Here is a 19,744-nt window from a genome sequence, read left to right as displayed (position 1 = left end):
GTTTGTTTGAGATTCCACATATAAGTGAGATCATACAGAATTTGTCTTTTCTCTGTTTGGCTTATTTCGCTTAGCATAATGCCCTCAAGGTCCATTCATGTTATCGCAGATGACAAGATTTCCTTCTTTTTTGTAAGACTGTATAATATTACATTTTGTATATCTTTAATATATATAAAAACATAAAATGTGGTGTACATTTTATCTATCTACAGCCACATTTTCTCTATTCATCCATCAGTGGACACTTAGGTTGCTTCCATGTCTTAGCTATTGTAAATAATGCTGCAGTAAACATGGGAGTGCATATATCTTTTCAAGTTAGTTTTTTTCGTTACCTTTGGATAAATATCCAGAAGTGGAATTGATCATATATTTAATCTTTTGAGGAACCTGCTTACTGTTTTCCATAGTGGCTGCACCAATTTACATTCCCACCAGCAGTGCACAAGAGTTTCCTTTTTTGCACATCCTTGCCACATGATCCATTTTGAGTTAATTTTTATATAAAATATGAGACTGAGGTCAGAGTTCATCTTTTTGCCTATAGATGTCTACTTGGTCTGGCACCATTTGTTGATAAAAATATCCTTTGATTGACTTGCTTTTTCGCCTTTGTCAAAAATCAGTTGGGCATATTTGTGTGGGTCTATTTCTTGGTTCTCTGTTCTGGTCCATTGGCATATGTGCCTATCCCTCCTCTATTACTGTGTATACAGTCTTGACTACTGTAGCTCTGTGTGTGTGTGTCTGTGTGTCTGTGTGTCTGTCTGTCTGTCTGAAAATTGGATGGAGTGATTCCCTCTCCTTTTTCAAAATTGTTTGAGCTATTGTAGTTCCGTTGTCTTTAATATGAGTCTTCTTAGTCCATGAACATAGTATATCACTTCATATTTTTAGGTCTTGATTTTCTAAATCAACATATTTTGGTTTTTAGCATACAAGGCCTGTACATGCTTTGTTATATTTACGCCTAAGTATTTCAAATTTTTTTTGAGCAATTATGAGTGGTGTTGTAAAGTTTTGAGTCCACATGTCCATTGCCAGTATACAGAAATATGATTGATCTGTGTATGTTTATCTTGTATCCTACAGCTTTGCTGAAATCACTTGTTCTGGGAAGTTTTTTGTAGACTCCTTGGGATTTTATACTTAGATAATACTTTGTTACCTGCAAATAAGGACCGTTTTATTTCTTCCTTTCTGATCTGTATACCTGTTACTTCCTTTTTTTACCTTATTTCAGTGGCTAGAACTTCCAACACTGTGTTGAATGAAACTGGAGAGAGCAGACCTTCTTACTTTGCTCCTAATTTTGGAGGGAGAGTATTCAGTGATTCGGGTTGTATGGTGTTGGGGCTAACTGCTACTTCCTGTAGCTGAGGCAATGTAATAGCCTCCCACAAATGACTACAGCCACAATGATGTGACAGCCACTTGCTCTAAGTTAATGGGTGTGAGGTTTTGTGAGACAAAGCAAACCTGAGAGTAAGTGTACAAGTAGCTCACTTATAGTTTCCACTACATGTATCAGATTGTTGCCAGAATCCTGTTGGCCTCATTTTATATATTTGGAAGTTGTTGGCAGAAGGCATCTTGCTTATTTTCTCTTAGATGCTGAGGTAATATTTTTAAAAAGTAATCTGGAATCACATACCCTAAATGTGAACTTTAGAGGGGAAACATCTTTTTTTCTTCAGGAATGACCCCTACAGCAACATTTTAGAACATATTCTGGATTTTGTACCAACTCTTTCTGAATGCCCATTGGTTGAATGGATGCCAGCCATACAGACAAATACATGTTATTTCCAGAATACCGAACATGTTGGACTAACTCTAGACCAAAAGCTGCCTAAAATTTATACTTGAGCTTGGTTCGCTTTATATTATGCCAGCCTTCTTGGAGGAGGGACATTGACCCCCAGTGACTGCTGTATAGCAAATACATTATCAGAGGTAAAGAGCCCTGCAGTTCACCTCTTCCTCTGCATATGTGCTAGTTGCTAATGGGGGAAACCTTTATTTCTTCCTGTGCCTTGGCCGGAGCATCTTAATGGACCTTAGTAAAATGATTGTGTTCTGTGCTCAGGATATTTCTAGTGGGAGTCTTATACCTCATTTTCTAATGAAAAAAAATAAAAGTATTTTGTTTCCTTTGTTCTTATGACATAATGTATTTTTATGGGTTAAAACAGTAAAAGATACAGAAAAGCACAGGTAAAACAATCATACATAATCCTTTTGGTTAGATTGAATTAACATTTTGATGCATACCCCTTCTAAGCTGTGTTCTTTAAACATGGGTTTATACTATTTATTCTGTTTTGTAACCTTTTTATTTCACCATGAACAGCTTTGCTGTTATGTAATTGTGTGCAGTGTTTTTAACAGCTGTGTAATAGTCTGTTTTAAACCAATCCTATTTTGGATATTTGATCCTTTTCACTTCTTCACTGTTATACATGGTCATGCAGTATGGGTTCTTGTGATTAAATATATATATACATTCTTATGATTTTCTTTGGGTAAATTCCCAGAAGTGGAATTGCTGAGTTTTCCAGAATACTGCAGGATGTGGTGAATTTTTCCATCCTGAGGTGTGTTAAAACATTTTACTCTTACTTTCAAGTATGAGTTTGAGAGGTTAGGGTGGGGGGCATTTTAATTTTGGCTTAAATTGGTTACAGGCTTGTGTAACTTGAATGTGGGCCAGTTTTATTTGGAGAGATTGTTTACCACTCCTTACCTCGTACCTGTACCTCTGAGTTGGCCTGCATCATAACTCCAATTTTACTTTAAACATTTTGCATGCTCTTTGTTCTATATTGTCTATGTCCAAGCATGTAGAGCTCAAGCTTGCAACTTTAAGTTCTCACTTTTTGGGGAATTTTCTTTTCAGATCATAAAACAGAAAATCGAAAACATGAAAGTAGACAGGACTAAACTGAAAAAGACACCTACTGAGGCTGTAAGTATCCAAAAGTTTGCCTGTTTTTTCATTTCAGAAAAAAATCTTTGCAGTCAGTTCACTCATATTGATCTTCCAAATATATCATCACTTATATACACACAGTGCAGTAAAACAGCAACTTGTCCTGAAACAGTCAAATTTTCTTTTGAACTTCCCTTGGTTAAAAAGGTGAATAAGCTAGTGATCAGTGGAGAGTGAGCACTAAACAGTTTATAGCTATATGTACCTGAAGTAGGCTGTCTGGCTGCTGTTTCTGTGCATTGAAAGGCAGCATGGTATAATGGAAAGAGCAAGTATGGATTCAGATTCTGTCTGTATTTGCGGGATCTTTCTCAATTTTGTTATCTAGAAAATTAAAGTGGTAACACCTTTCTCACTAGATTTCTTGTGAGGCCAGTGTTTTAGCTTTCTTTATTACTGATTCTTAATCATACAGTTCAGCTTAACCTATATTAACCTGTGTATTGGGTGTCCATGTCAGTTGATCCTGTGTCAGCAGTAGAAATCCCAGCTTCTGTCCAATATTCTATTGGCCTGCTTAAACTGCATTCTGAAATTAAGGAAGTATTGTATTGTTATGACACTCCCATAGACCCCATGTGCTGTAGTTCAAGGAGCACAAGCTTTGGAATTAGACATGGGTTTGAATCTTACTAGATTTTTGTGTCTGAGAGTTAACTTGCCTGGTTTCCACAGCTGTAAAATGGGGTTGAAAATTCCTCCCTCCCTGATGTGAGGCAGCTGCTCAGTAAAGTATCTGGCACATAATTAGTTGGTTCATTTTCTAAATACAGGCCACTTGGTTTTTTAAAAACTGTAACTACCTGGCAAGTATCACCCAAGGGTATCACTATTGATATTTATTCCAGTATTGCATGGGCAGTTCTCCTGCCCTTTTCATTCAGTGTTATACTAATGAGTATGAGAAGTGCTGTCTTCGTACATCCTCTCCAGCATTGCAGATTATCTTTTAAATTTTTGTTAATAGGTGGAGAAAAAATATTTCACTCTTCTGATTTGCATGCCTTAATACATATATTTTCACATTTATTGGCCTTATATTAGTTGTCTGCTCGTGCTGTTTTATTTTGTATTTGACATTGGAACGTCAGTTTCTTATTGAATGCCATACATATTGAGTATGTTCATTTTACATACCTGTTCATTTCCTTTTCATTTTGTTTTTGATATGTTTTGGCATCTAGAATTTTCGACAGTTAACATACTCAAATTTTTTGGAAACTGAAGAGCAAAAAAAACTTGCCTGAAGTCATTTAACTTCCAGGATAATTCAACCTTGTAGATAATCAGAGAAATTCAATTTCTTTTTCTTTTACCTAGTAGATTGTTATAGATTTGTTCTTGGAGTCACACTTATGTACAGATTCCTGGCTTGTTTCAGTTAGCATAATGCTCTCAAGGTTCATGCATATTGTCACAAATGACAAGATTTCATTCTTTTTTTTATGGCTGAATAGTATTCCATTGTATATATGTACCACATCTTCTTATCCATTCATCGATGGACACTTGGGTGTTTCCATATCTTGGCTATTATAAATAATGCTGCAATGAACATGGGGGTTCATATATCCTTTCAAGTTAGTGTTTTCATTTTCTTTAGATGAATACCCAGAAGTGGAATTGCTAGATCATATGGTAGTTCTGTTTTTAATTTTTTGAGGAACCTTCATACTGTTTTCCATAGTGGCTGCACAAGAAAGATATTTATTGATCACTTTATGTATCGGCAGCTATGCAGAGGGTTTTTTCCCTAGATTTGACATCTTTATTGGAGCAAATCAACATAAACCATGGCAATTGGTATGCAGCCATTGAACTGGCAAGTACTTTGTTTTGTACTACCGTAAGTAAGGAAAATCACACTCAGTTTGCATTTATGCAACAGGGACAAGACGGTAAAGATACACTTTTGTCCCTGGTGCATTCTGCAAACCGCAAAGTCCATAGGGATCTTGATACTCCTGATAAAACAGCATGGTGCTGGTACGTTAAATTGATGCTGTTATGCTAACTGGGGCTTGTGAACAGAAAGCACAAGCACTTTAGATGCCTTAGACATATGTGTGCCAGAGAGTGCCCTTTGAAGGTTGAGGGCCTGCCACGTCAGGAAATTTTCTAGGGGTTCAAAGGTCTGGGAAATGTCAAAATTTCCCTTCTAAAGTGAGAGACATGTTTTTGCACCTTGTACCACACACCATGAAGAAAGAGGAACAGTGTATGGGGTGCCTCTTTGGATTTTGGAGCCAGCATGTATTACATTTAGGCATGCTGTTTTGATCCATTTACTGGATAATTTCTGAAGTGATAGTAGTGTTTGGATCTAGAGAAGACTCTGCAGAAGGTTCAGGCTATGATGTAAGCTGCCCTACTCTGTGCACATTATGGCCTAGTAGATCCAGGTGTCTGACTTAAGTGTCAGCCAAAGATGCTGTGGGATGCCTCTGGCAAGCCCCAATAGGAGAATCACAGCTTAAGACCTAGGGGGTAGAGTTTGGCCATGCTATTCTCTGCCAACAGCTATTCTGACATTCAGAAAAGCAGCTTCTGGCTTGCTACTGGACCTTGATAAAGACTGAATGCCTGATTAGGAGATACCAAATGATTACAGGACCCAAATGTTTGTCATGAACTGGGTGCTATCTAACCCACAGAATCATAAAATTGGGTCTGCATCGTTGCAATCCATTAGAAATTGAAGTGGTATATTTGATAGTAGGCCCAGGTAGGTCCAGAAGGCACACGTGAACTGCATGAGCAGGTGGTTCACACTCCTTTGTTACCTGTTTCTACTACTTCACTACCTCTCCCTCAACCTGTATGACTTCAAGGAGAGGAAGAAAAAGTGCAGGTCTGGTTTGTTGAAGGGTTTTATGCCAAGAATTTTACATGTCTTTAATTACCACAGAAATTTGAGATAGCTCTTAATAATGTTTACTTTAGAGAGAGAAAAGGTTTCAGACTTAGCTTAAAAAAATTTTGCCCTTAAGCCCCTATTGTTCCACGTTCCATTTTGGCTGCAGAAAATGCCCCTAGTTTAAATCTCACAACATTGCTGGGTAAATAGGTCGTGTTAAGTTCATTTTGCGGAAGAGGATACTGAGATTCAAAGAGGTAGCTTACCAACTACCTAATTCTAAAGTCCATGCTCTTTGTAACAGTAAGCTGTCTTTCAGTATTTAAGCTCCTAATATGTGAGATAAGTGCTTTATGCAAATACTTGAGCTTCACATTTCCAAGGTGGTTCTTAGGTCTTTTTTCTGGTGAGAAAACTGTGGCTAAGAGGTTGGATTTGCTCATGATGAAACAACTTTGTAAACATCAAGTGAAAAACTGAACCCAGATTTGTTTGGTTCCAAATCTAGGCCCATTCCTAGGATACCATACTGCTTTACAGAGTCAAAGAGCAAGTGTAATCACTTCCAGCTGCCATCCATTAATAGCAGCATCTCTATCCCAGTCCCTATTCCCCCCCCCCCCACCACCAGCTCCACTTTCGGAAACTTACTATGAACTCTGAATCCACACCTTGTTACCTGACAAACAGGCCCTTTCATCAGTAAAACAGAGCAGGAATATATGGAAATGGAAACCCCAAGTAAGAATGGAGTCCTAGTCACAGTTCAGAAATTCTTTGCCTCCTATAATTGGACGGTTTAATGTTGCAGAAAAATATAGCCAGTGCTAATCTTCCCCTTTGTGAATTCACTAGGGCTCCTCAGTGTTCCTCTAATTGAACATTTCTTATCAGGCATTCTAGTTAACTTTCAGACTATGATACAGATTCCTCATTTTGTTTTTATTGATATTTAGCTTGTTTCCTTTATTTCTGTTGTCTGTACACTTCCAAGTAGTTTGTCTACATCTACAGGTTCATCCAGGTTTTAAAAAAAATACACAGATGGATTGTTTCATTATAAGATTTCTGTATTAATCTCAGGTGATCGTCTGGCAAATTTCCACTTAAGTAGTGAGTTCTATCAAAAGTTAAATCATTGAGTGTGTTGACATAAGGGGGTTTTTTTCCTATTCTTCCTTGTTGTGTCTCCCTCATACTCCAAAACACCCTTCTGTGAATACCTGTTTGTTTTTCTCAGCCTGCAGACTGCAGAGCCTTAATAGACAAACTCAAAGTTTGTAATGATGAGCAACTCCTCTTGGAACTGCAGCAGATCAAAACATGGAACATTGGAAAGGTATGTAAACCCATGCTCCCAAAAGAGAAACCAAAACGAGGTAGCCTCATTCAGCAATTACTTAATAAGCATCTAGTGTGTGTCTGGCACAGCTCTAGACCAGTAATTTTTAGCCTGTGAATGGTTGCCAAGGAAATTTTGAAAGAAATGTAAAAGGAAAATTTTGCTAGCCAAGGATGAAGAATGTTTATACAGGTGATGATAAAGAAGCTCAACCACAAAATTCCTTTAGTTTGACTGACAATATGAGCTTGAGATAGTCTCAGGATTTTTACTCTTAGCTTAAAAGACTCTTCTTTAGATAACTCTAAAAATGAGCACTTCAGATAAAGTGGATTCTGGCAGGGAAAGTCCTTGTGTTTTTAGACCTCAGAGGTAGCCAGAATTCTCTTTTTGAAGACCTAGCTGTAGGGGTTTTGATAGATATAGCAATGAACTCGGGTCCATGTGGCTCAGAGTATGATCTTTCTCATAGGTTTCTGTACTGGTGGGGGATTGAAGAGAAGCAAAGGTGGGAAGTGAACTTGTCTAGGTGTCATGCTTAGCAATCCATTGCAGCAAAGCTCAGCTACAGAGTACCCACACAGTACTTTTACCTTATTCTTATATCTTCCTCTTTCTCTTCCTCTCTCCAGTGCGAGTTATATCACTGGGTGGATCTGTTGGACCGCTTCGATGGAATTCTGGCAGACGCTGGACAGACAGTGGAGAATATGTCATGGATGCTCGTGTGTGATAGGCCAGAAAGAGAACAACTGAAGATGCTTCTCTTGGCTGTGTTGAACTTCACAGCCTTGCTCATTGAGTACAGCTTTTCCCGGCATCTGTATAGTTCCATAGAGGTAGGAGAGGTTCAAGCCTTCGTGATCTGTTCTTAACTAGAATTGTTCATGTCCAGAATAAGGAAATTGTTCTATCTGATGATTCTTTCCTTTTCATTACGGAGTTCTGGGGTTTTCAATGTCAAAGACATTGGTAGGATGTTTCTTGGCTAAAGATACCCTTCACAGGGTTGATGGGAAGGTTCTTTACTGTCACCTTCACCTTGCCTTTTAAGATTCAAGAAATTAATGCGAATGTAATACATGTATTGGTGTATTCTTGGGAATTTACAGGAGTTGATCTTGGTCCCAGGTTATCAGAGCAGCCCCAAATTACTTTTAAAATATTAGACATAATTTGATTTCCTTGACACATTACTGCACTTAGACTGCTTTTCTAAGTTTTAGTGTGCTGCTTTTTAATTTCTGCTCCCCCTCCCCAAAATGTATATTAATAGCATGCTATGTATTCTTAAAGAGTAAAGTGGGCACAGGAATTAGTGAACTTTTGAATTGGTCAAAAATCAGTATAAGAAGAAACTCTCTTCCTTTAGCCTAACTTTAGAGTTTTTATCACTGTTGATTTAGTGCCCTGTTGTTATGTGTTACTTTTCCTAAGTCTTCATTAAAGAAACAGAATCAGAATCAGAATCAGAACAAACAGGTAGAAAGTAAATGGCTTAAGAAGCGAAGTGGAATAACTGAACTAAAGACCTAATACCTGAAGTTTTAAGTAGGGGATGGCTAAGCAGTCTGTTGAAGATGAAATAGATAAGCTGCAAAAGGAAATCCATAGCCTTCTGTGGATAATCAGCAACCAGAAATACTTTGGTTCATTTCCAGCTAAATTACATACTGATTTTAACACTAACCAAATGTTTCAATATATTGGTAAATTTTGACTGTATTAAAAAGCAAAAATAGTTACTCTTGGGTTATTGTTACATACACTGTATTGTAACAGTCATAAGTGCCACCAGCTGTTGTTATTTTTAGTTTCTATATGAAGAACCCTGTGTTTTAATTAATTCCAATTTTGTATTTGTTGTAAAGGATACAGAAGGAGCATAAAATTATCTTAGTCTATACTTTTAGTCTAGTTGGAAACTTAATGTTCTTGAGTTCTGCTATGTATTAAAATATTACATATGTCTCTTTTGTAATCTGTTTCTTCCTGTGGAGACACCTATGTAATTTTGAACTGTTCACATTTTTTTAACTTAAATTGGACTTTCTGGCTTGCTGCCAGATTATAAGCTGCTTGGGCATAAGGTTACATGTTGTAGGTGCTCAAATATTTATAAATTTTTTTTGTATTGTTAAACTTCTTGATAGCTTTGTAAATCCATGGCATTTCAAGTTTTCAAGGTCTTGTATGCCTGATACCATGAACTTGCCCCCCCATTTTTGTCCCCTGTAGCATTTGACAACTTTATTGGCTTCTTCTGATATGCAAGTGGTGCTGGCAGTCCTCAACCTTCTGTACGTATTTAGCAAAAGATCAAATTATATCACACGCCTTGGATCTGACAAGAGAACCCCACTGCTAACCCGGCTGCAGCATTTGGCAGAGGTGAGTCATGGGTGAAGAGTTGGAAGGACACAGAAGTTGGACCCTGTTATTCCTTTTCACAGGTGTTTCTTGCAGTGTCAAAATGAATAGGAATCCATAAGTTAACTTTACTGGCCTAATTGAGTAGAACTATTGGGGCCCATTTAACTAAGGTACCCCAAAAATCCTAGGAAGTATTCTCAATTTTATGAAGTAATTTTGAGGGATTTCATGAATCTCTGCTCACAAAGAGAATCTCTCTTTTTTCAAAAATGGCCACTTCTCTTCTGGAAAGAAAGTTAAGAATCAGATTCTGTTTGGAGGGAAACATTGGCTGCAATAAAAGATCTGGATTTTGAGTCCTGGCCTACCTTATTAGCTCTGATAGCAGTTTTCTCATCTGAGAATTTAGTTATATCTACCTTAAGAGTATTTTCAGAATAAAATAAAATGTAGGGTTCTTAGTGCTGCGCTCAGTAATTGGTGTGTGGTGGTAATGATTGTTAATTGAAGGCAAAAAGGCTCATGTTAAATTCAGCTTACTCAAACTATTGTCCAGTGTTTGTAGAGGCAAACTGATAATACATACTCAGGTTTGAGAGAGGTAGCCATTGCTAGAAAGCTTTCTTGGAAGAAAGTTGGTAGGGCTAACTTTTTAAAAGCTGAATAATAAATGGTTACCTCACAAGTCATACAACTCAAGTTTCAGGCTATTTTTAGGTGCATGGTTACTTTAAAATCATTTTTGTGTGATTATAAATGTAACATGTATTGCAAAAATTCTAGGATGTATAGGAAAGTATAAAGAGAATGTTAATCACCTGATATTCATCCAGATGGAGCCTCCCTTAAAATTTGAGCATATTTTCTTGGATTTGCAAATACAAGATTATTTTTAACCATTTTCTCATGATAGTTTTTTAGTGACTCAGTTAACCCAGTGATGTGAGCCAATTGTGACTATGCACAGATATTAGTGAACTGCAAATACAGCAGAAGTTCTCCAAGAAGACTTGAATCAGTTAAAAGCCAGTTGGTTGATTTTTGTGAGGGTCTAGGACACTGGTTCTCAAACTCGAGCATGCATGAGAAAGAGTCGATTTATTAAAGCATAGATAAGTCTCCCTCCCCTGTCTGCTCATACCCCTTTACCTCAATTCCCGCAACCCCCATTTCTGATTCACTAGGCCTAGGGCAGAGCCCAGTAATGTGCATTCCTAATAAGTTTCCAGGGAATGTTGAGGCTGCTGGTCCAGGGATCATACTTTGAGAACCATTGGTTTAATCTATCCTATTGGGCAAAGTTACAAAATCTTACCAGATTCTTATAGTTCCATCCCAAAGGCATCAAGACCTTTTCTCTGATACCTGAATACATACCCATTCTTGAGCAAATCCCATCTAGTGAGGTGGTGTTAAATATGCCATGGTTGATATAAATGTTATTTATTGGGTATCTACTTAATTGCCAGGATCATATGGTAACTCTATGGAGTAGGTGAAGACAATGAGATTCAGAAGTTACGTTACTTTTAGGAAAAGCCCATGGGCTTTTAGCCCCTGATAAAGTGTGAAATGTGATAACTGCTGTTTGTAGAGTTGATTGGGCATGGTTTATATTCCAAACCTGGGTGTCAGCCTGAGACCCAGCTCCTTGAATCCACACCCAACTCTTCCACTTGATAATATTCAAGAAGTATATGGCTAATCCTGCGCGGGAGATAGTATAAAACATGTTCTTTTCTTTAAAAAGCTCACATAGTAGTTGAGAAAGTGATATAGGGGCATAATTAAAAGGACAAAGAACTAGTTCTTCTTAGTACTAACTAATAAGTACCCTTGCATCTTAAACATTCCGTAGGTTTATCTTGTTGGCTGCAAAACAAACATCATAATAAAAATATGTGCTTGGTATTTAAAAATTTTGGAAATGTACGGAAGAAAATTTATCATAATTATGTATCTACTCTTCACATTTTGGTACATTTTCTTAGTCTTTATGCATATTTCTTTACATAGCTGAATACATATAGTATATGTAACTTGATATCCTACTTTATTTACTTAACATACTAGCATCAGTGTTTTCCTATATTAACTTTACATAATTTTGTAAGAAATGTTTCTTTGTATTTAATAATGGTAATATCTCAGAAATGTCACAACATCACAGACTTTCATGAATCATGGCTTGACATGGTCTTTTAAGGATCCCAGCTTACCACAACTTTCTTATTGTAGGCACTTGATTTTTATTAGATCACAAAAGATAGAAAGATTTAGTGGTGACAGTAATAGTTGAAGTATTCTAAAAAACAGTTAGTTGTGACAACAGAAGAAACAAAAGGAAAGTAATTGTGAAGATATATAGCCTTTCAAGCTTATTCCACCTTGCAAGCTTATTCCGCCTTGCAAATTCAGATCCTTGGTTTGACTTACCTGTCACCCCTATGTGGCATCAAGTATTTATATATCCCTTATCCTCACAGTTCTCAGCAAATTCCATGTTTCTTCACTGGAAGTCCTGGGAATAGCCAAGAAAATATTGAAAATGGAATGAGGAAATACTCTTCGTATTGGGTATTAACTTTTTTTATAAAGCTAAAAGGAATTAAAATAGTGTGGTAATAACAGTGGAAAATTTCCAGAAATGGATCCAACGTGTAAGAATTACTAAGCTTAATCATTTTTAGCTTTTGATATAAAGTGAGAGATGTGCAACTGTTCCTTTTACTTGAATACTTAGAGGCCCTTGTAAGTTTATTAATTGGCCTAATTTCAATATTATTGTGTCTCAGGGAACAGAGAGGCCTGAGGAGAGGGAGAGAGATGGTAGAACAGCCAGTCAGTGGAGCAGTCAGAACACATATTTTTTTTTTCCATTAAATTTGCCATCTTGTATGGGCATGGTTCGTGGCACCCCAAAATAATGACAATAGTAATAACAATGATCACTGATCACAGATCATCATAACAAATATAATAATGATGAAAAGGTTTTAAATATTGCAAGAATTACCAAAATGTGACACAGTGACATGAAGTGAGCAAATGCTGTTGGAAAAATGAAAAAACCAGTAGACTTGCTCAATGCAGCGTTGCCACAAACCTTCAATTAAAAAAGCAGTATCTGCAAAGCACAGTAAAATAAGGTATGCCCCTGTGCATAGGCTCGATTTTGAAGTAAAGATCAGAGAATTCAAGTAACTTGTTCTGGTTGTTATTGAAGATGAACAGAATAGCTGTCTTAAATCTTTCCCTTTTCTCTGGTTCCTCCTGTATGTATATTTTAAAAGAACAAGCTTGAGAGAGCAAGAACATACTTTTTTTTTGGTCAGTGTAGCTAAAGGTTTGTCTATTTTTGTTGATATTTTCAAAGAAACAAATTTGGTTTAGCTGATTCTGTTTTTCTATTTTGTTTCATTTATCTCTGCTCCAGTTTTACTATTTCCTTCTTTATGTTTGCTTTGGGTTTAGTTTGCTGCTGTTTTTCTAGTTCCTTAAGGTGGACTGTTAGGTTACTGATTTGAGATCTTTCTTTTTTAAATGTAGGCAATTAACAGCTGTAAATTTCCCTCTAAGCACTGCTTTATCCCATAAATGTATCCCATAAGTTTTGATATGAAGTGTTTTCATTTTCATTCGTCTCAAGGAATTTTCTAATTTCCCTTTTGATTTCTTCTTTTACCCATTGGTTGTTAACAGTATATTGTTTAATTTACACGTGTTCGTGAATTTTCCAGATTTCCTTCTGTTACGGATTTCTAATTTCTTTCTGTTGTTGGATATGATACTTTGTATGATTTTATTCTTTTTTAGAAGTTTCTTAAAGTTTGTTTTGTTGCCTAACATATGGTCTATATGGGAGACTATTTTGTATGTACTTGAGAAGAATGTATATTCTGTTGCAGGGTGGATTGTTCTATATACATGTATATATCTGTTAGGTCTGGTTGATTTAATGTTCAAGTCTTATGTTTTCTTGATTTATCTTTTGTCTAGTTATTAATGTTTTCCCTGTGTATTACAACTAACATCTTCATTAATGAAAAGTTAGTTCAAATTAATACCAACTTAGTTTTAAGAGTAGACAAAAACTTTCCTCCTATATAGCACTTTCCTCCCACTGTATGTTGTTGCCACAAATTACATCTTTATATATTGTGTGCCCATCAACATAGATGTAGAATTTACTTTTTTATGTAGTTGTTTTTTAAAACACTCAGAAAAAAAGGAGTTACAAACCAAAAATACATTAATAATGCCTTTTATATTTACCTATGAAATTAACTTACTGGTGTTCTTAATTTCTTCATATGGAGTCAGGTTACTGTGGCGTGTCCTTTCATTTCAGCCTGAAGGACTCCCGTTTAGCATTTCTTACAGGCAGGTCTACTAGCAACAAGCTCTGTCAGCTTTTATCTGAGAAAGTGTTAATTTCTCCTACATTTATGAAAGATAACTGTGCCAGATATAGAATCTGATTGGCAGTTATTTTGTTTTAGCACTTTGAATATGTCTTCCCACTGCATTCTGGCCTCCATCGTTTCTGATGAAAAATCAGCTGTGAGGATCCCTTGTATATAACAAGTCACATTTCTCCTTCTGCTTTCAAGATTATTCTCTCTGTCTTGGCCTTTGACAATTTGATTATAATGTGTCTTTCTGTGGATCTATGTCGTTTTATCCTGTTGAAATTCATTGAGCTTCTTGGATTTATAGATTCATGTCTTTTGTCAAATTTGATGTTTTGGCCATTATTTCTTTAAATAATCTCTTTGCCCCTTTTTCTGTCTCTTCTCCTTGGACTCCCATTATGTATATGTTGGTATACTTGGTGAAGTCCCACAGATCTCTTAACCTCTATTTACTTTTTTTTTTCTCTATCTGCTCTTCAGACTGGGTAATCTCAATTGACCTGTCATCAGGTTCATTGATTCTTTTTTTTTTTCACCTTCCAATATTTATTTTCAAATTTGTCAGAATTTTTATAAAAGTGATGCATGTTCAGTGTTGAAAATTAAGAAAATACAAAAAAGTATAAAGAAGAAAATAATAATAATCCTCCACCACCACCATGTAGAAAAAATAACTAACATTGTGTTTCATATGCTGCTTTCCCCCCCCATGTAACCTATGGTGAGTATTTTCCCACAGCATTAAATATTCTTTGAAAATACCATTTTTAAAGTCTTAGCTTCCAAACCACCCTCCTGGTCCTCCGTTGTTGCCCTTCTATGTCTGCTTGACTGGTGCCTCCTCTTCTGCTGCCTCCGAGTGTTAGAGTGGCCCAGGACTCCACCCCAGGCTCTGTGTCTTATCCAGCTATCAATACATTCTGCCTAGGTGATCTGATCCAATTGCATGGTTTTAAGGACCATTGACTCCAAAAATTGTATGTTTTCCTTGAACCTCAAACTTGTATATTTACTGCCTTCTCAAAATCTCTGCTGGATATCAATTGTAATGTGTACAAAATCAAACTTTGACCTCACCTCACATTTCTTTCCCCCAGGCTCAGTCCATTCCAGATAACTGGCACCCTTGCTTTCCTGGACAGTGGCAGGCACACTCTTGCTGCAGGGCCTCTGCACAGCTACATCCCCAGTTGTCTCTATGGCTTGCTCCCTCATCTTCTCTAAGTCTTAAGAGCCACCATCTCAGTGAAGTCTTCCCTACCATCCTGTTTTAAAATTAGAACACCTACCTTACTCCCTATTACACTTTTCTTCATTTTTTTTCTGTAGCACATATTGCCACCTAACATTATATATATTTAATTAAGTTCATTAATTCATTTTTCTCCCTGCTTACATCTGCTGTTGAACCAACTCTAGCGAATTTTTCATTTCTGTTACTGTGCTTTTTCAGCTCCAGAATTTCTATTTGCTTCCTTTTTTATAACCTCTGACTCTTTATTGACATTCTTTGTTTGATGAAACATCATTCTCATGGTTTCCTTTAGTTCTTTGTATATGATTTCATTTAGCGCTTTAAGCGTATTTAAAATAGATGATTTAAAGTCTTTGCCTACTAAATCCAGTGTCTGGACTTGCTCAGGAATGGTTTCTATTAATTAATTTTTTCTGGTTTTATGGGGATATAATTGAAATAAAGCATTGTGTAACTTAAAGGTATACAACATGATGATTTGATACACTTAATATATTACAAAGTGATTAATTACCACAGTAGAAATTTGTGCGATTTGACCAACATCTCCACATTTCCCCCAATCCCCAGTCCCTGGCAACCACCATTCTTAGCTCTATTTCTATGTGTTGAGCTTTTTTAGATTCCATGTATAAATGATACCATACAGTAATTGTCTTTCTCTGTCTGATTTATTCACTTACTAGAATGCCCTCAAGGTCCATCCATGTTGTCGCAGAAGGGGAGATTTCCTTCTTTCTTGTGGCTGAACAATATTTCATTGTGTGTGTGTGTATGTACAGCACATCTTCTTTATCCATTCATCCATAGACAGACACTTAAGTTGTTTCCATACCTTGGCTAGTGTGAATAACTTTACAGTAAGTATGGGAGTGCAGATATCTCTTTGTCCTGATTTCCTTTCTTTTGGATAGATAGCCAGAACTGGGATTGCTGGATCATATAATAGTTCTATTTTTAATTTTTTGAGGCACCTCCATACTGTTTGTTTTCTGTAGTGGCTATACCAATTTATATTCCCACCAACAGCGCACAAGGGTCCCCTTTTCTCCAAATACTCACCAATACTTGTTATCTCTTGTCTTCTTGGAAATGGCCATTCTATCAGGTGTGAGGTGATACATCATTGTGGCTATGATTCGCATTTCCCTGATGACTAGTGATACTGAGAACCATTTCATGTAACTGTTGGCCATTTGTATATTGTCTTTGGAAAAATGTCTATTCAGTTCCTCTGCCCATTTTAAAATCAGATGGTTGGTTTTTGTTATTGTTATTCAGTTGTATCAATATGAGTTCTTTATATTTTGGATAGTAATTTCTTATCAGATATAATGGTTTGCAGATAGTTTCTCCTATTCAGCAGGTCATCTTTTCATTTTGTTGATTGTTTCTTTTGCTGTGCAGAAGTGTTTTAGTTTGATGCAGTTTGCCTTTGTTGCTTTTGGTGTCATGTCCAAAAAATTGTCACCAAGACCAATGTTGGGGTGCTTTTACCCTGAGTTTTCTTTTAGGAGCTTTATGGTTTCAGGTCTTATGTTGAAGTCTTTAATTTAGGTTAATTTTTTGAATGGTATAAGATAGGGGGTCCAATTTCATTTTTCTGTGTGTTATCCAGAAAACTGGTTATCGTTATCCAGTTTTCCCAGCACCATTTATTGAAGAGAGTATATTTTCCCCATTGATTATTGGCTCCCTTTCAAATATTAGTTGACTGTGTATGTGAGGATTTATTTCTGGGCTCTTGATTATGTTCTGTTGGTCTGTGTGTGTTTTTAATATGCTAATACCATACTGTTTTGATTACTATAGCTTTGTAATGATGTTTGAAATCAGGAAGTATGATACCTGTAGCTTTGTTCTTTCTCAGGATTGCTTTAGTTTTTTGAGGTCTTCTTGGTTCCATATAAATTTAAGGATTGTTTTTCCTATTTCTGGGGAAAATGTCATTGAAATTTTGATAGTAATTAAAATCTGTAGATTGCTTTTGGTACTGTGGACATTTTGACAATATTCTTCCAATCCATGAACATAGGATGTTTGTGTCTTCTTTAATGCCTTTCATCAGTGTTTTATAGTTTTCAGTGTACAGATTTTTACCTCCTTGGTAAAATTTATTTCTAAGTATTTTACTGTTTTTTATGCTATTGTAAATGGGATTGTTTTCTTTATTTCTTTTTCAGATAGTGTATGGAGATGTGACTGATTTCTGTATGTTGATTTTGTATCCTGCAACTTTACTGAATTTAATTCTAACAGTTTTTTGGTGGAGCCTTGAGGGTTTTCTGTATATAAGATCATATCATTTGCAAATGGAAACAGTTTTACTTCTTCCTTTCTGAATTGTATGCCTTTTATTTCTTTTTCTTGCCTAATTGGCTCTGGCTAGTATTTCCAATACTGTGTTGAATAGGAGTGGTTAGAGTGGGCACCCTTGTCTTCTTCCTGATCTTAGAGGGAAAGAATTCACCCTTTCATCCTTGAGTATGCTGTTAGCTGTGGACTTGTCATATGTGGCCTTTATCATGTTGAGGTATGTTCCTTCTATACCCCATTTTTGAGTTTTTATTATGAAAGGATGTTGAATTTTGTCATTGCTTTTTCTGCAGCTTTTGAGATGATCATGTGATTTTTGTCTTTCATTCTCTTAATGTGGTATCACACTTACTGATTTGCATGTGTTGAAACATCTTTGCATCCCAGGGATAAATCCCACTTAAATCGTGGTGTATGTTCCTTTTAATATGCTGTTGAACTTGGTTTGCTGGTAGTTTGCTGAGGACCTTTGCAAGTTTGTTCATCAGGGATACTGGCCTGTAGTTTTCTGTTCTTGTAGTGTCCTTATCTGGCTTTGGTATCGGTAATTTTGGCCAGACAATGGTAATTTTTCAAGCAATGAGTTTGGAAGTGTTCCCACCTCTTCAATTTTTTGGTAAAAGTTTGAGAAGGATTGGTTATTCTTTAAATGTTTGGTGAAATTCACCAAGGAAACCATTTGGTCCTGGAATTTTCTTTTTGGGGTATTTTTTGATTACTGATTCAATCTGCTTACTCATTATTGGTCTATTCATATTTTCTATTTCTCCATGATTTTGTTTTGTTAGATTATATATTTCTAGGAATTTATCCAGTTCTTCTAGGTTATCCAATTTGTTGACAGTTCGTTCATAGTAGTCTCTTAATGATCCTTTGTATCTGTGGTATCAGTTGTAATGTCTCTTCTTTTGTTTCTCATTTTATTTATTTGAGTCTTCAGCCTTTTTTTCTCAGTGTAGCTAAAGTTTTGTCTATTTTGTTGAGTAGTTTTTTTAAAAAGAGCTCTTATTTTCATTAATCTTTTCTGTGTTTTTTCTAGTCTCTCATTTATTTCTGTTCTGATCTTTGTTATTTCCTTTCTTCTGCTAACTTTAGGCTTAGTTTATTCTTCTTTTTCAAGTTTCAAGTTGAGGTATAAAATTAGGTTTATTTGAGATCTTGTTTCTTAATGTAGGCATTTATTCCTATAAACTTCCCTCTTAGAACTGCTTTTGGTGCATCTCATTCGTTTTCATGTGTTTTGTTTTCATTTTCATTTGTCTCAAGATGTTTTTAATTTCCCTTTTGATTTCTTTTGACGCATTGGTTGTTCAGTAGTGTATTGTTTAATTTCCACATCTTTGTGAATTTTTCCAGTTTTCTTCCTGTTACTGATTTCCAGTTTCATACTATTGGGGTCCAGAAAGATACTTGGTATGATTTCTATCTTAAATTTGCTAAGACTTGTCTTGTGACCTATCATATAATCTATGTAGGAGAATGTTCCATGTGGGTTTGAGAAGAGTGTGTATTCTGCTGTTAAATAAAATGTTATACATATGCCTACTAGGTCCATTGGTCTGAAGTATAGTTCAAATTCAATGTTTCCTTCTTGATTTTTCTCTCAGTACAATGCATTGTTGAAAGTGAGATGTTGACATCTCCTACTATTATTGTATTGTTCTGTTTCTCCCTTCATATCTATTAGTATTTGCTTAATACATTTAGATGCTCCAACATTATGTCCATATAACTTACAATTGTTATATCCTCTTTGAATTGACCCCTTTATCATTCTATAATGACCTTAATTGTCTCCCATTACAGGTTATGAGTTAAAGCCTGTTTTGTCTGATATAAGTAGCTATCCCTGCTCTTTGGTTTCCACTTGTGTAAAATATCTTTTTCCATCCCTTTACTTTGAGCCTATGTGTGTCCTTAAAGCTGAGGTGAGTCTTGTAGGTAGCATATAGTTGGCTCTTGTTTTTTTTTCCATCCAGCTACTCTATGCCTTTTGATTGGAAAATCAGTCCATCTACATTTGGAGTAATTATTGATAGGCAGGGACTTAGTAATGCCATCTTACTAGTTCTTTTTTTGTTGTTTTTGTTGTTTTGCTTTTAGAAAAAGATACAATAGTTTTATTTTAACACTGATAACAACTTAACTTTGCATCTGAAAAACTTTACCCTTTTATTCCCCTTCCATGTTA

General features: G+C 36.0%; 1 protein-coding gene across 15 annotated transcripts in view; it reads left to right on the top strand.

Moving 5' to 3' along the window:
- The window catches only part of HUWE1 (HECT, UBA and WWE domain containing E3 ubiquitin protein ligase 1), a 143,427-nt gene that overhangs the window by 23,869 nt on the left and 99,814 nt on the right, over positions 1 to 19,744 (top strand). For 14 of the 15 annotated variants that reach the window (XM_068533919.1, XM_068533916.1, XM_068533920.1 and 11 more), the window contains 4 exons: positions 2,903 to 2,971; positions 7,093 to 7,191; positions 7,827 to 8,033; positions 9,433 to 9,585. In XM_068533919.1, coding sequence (XP_068390020.1) covers positions 2,927 to 2,971; positions 7,093 to 7,191; positions 7,827 to 8,033; positions 9,433 to 9,585 — 504 coding nt within the window. In that variant the 5' untranslated portion in view covers positions 2,903 to 2,926. Of the gene's footprint in view, positions 1 to 2,582; positions 2,601 to 2,902; positions 2,972 to 7,092; positions 7,192 to 7,826; positions 8,034 to 9,432; positions 9,586 to 19,744 lie in introns of those variants that run through there. The other variant, XM_068533924.1, reaches the window with a different exon arrangement.

This window comes from Eschrichtius robustus, chromosome X (genome assembly GCF_028021215.1).
Source record: "Eschrichtius robustus isolate mEscRob2 chromosome X, mEscRob2.pri, whole genome shotgun sequence".
In the NCBI taxonomy this organism is placed as follows: Eukaryota; Metazoa; Chordata; class Mammalia; order Artiodactyla; family Eschrichtiidae; genus Eschrichtius; species Eschrichtius robustus.
Note: the sequence above shows the minus strand (reverse complement) of the source record. Positions and strands in the feature narration are given on the sequence as shown.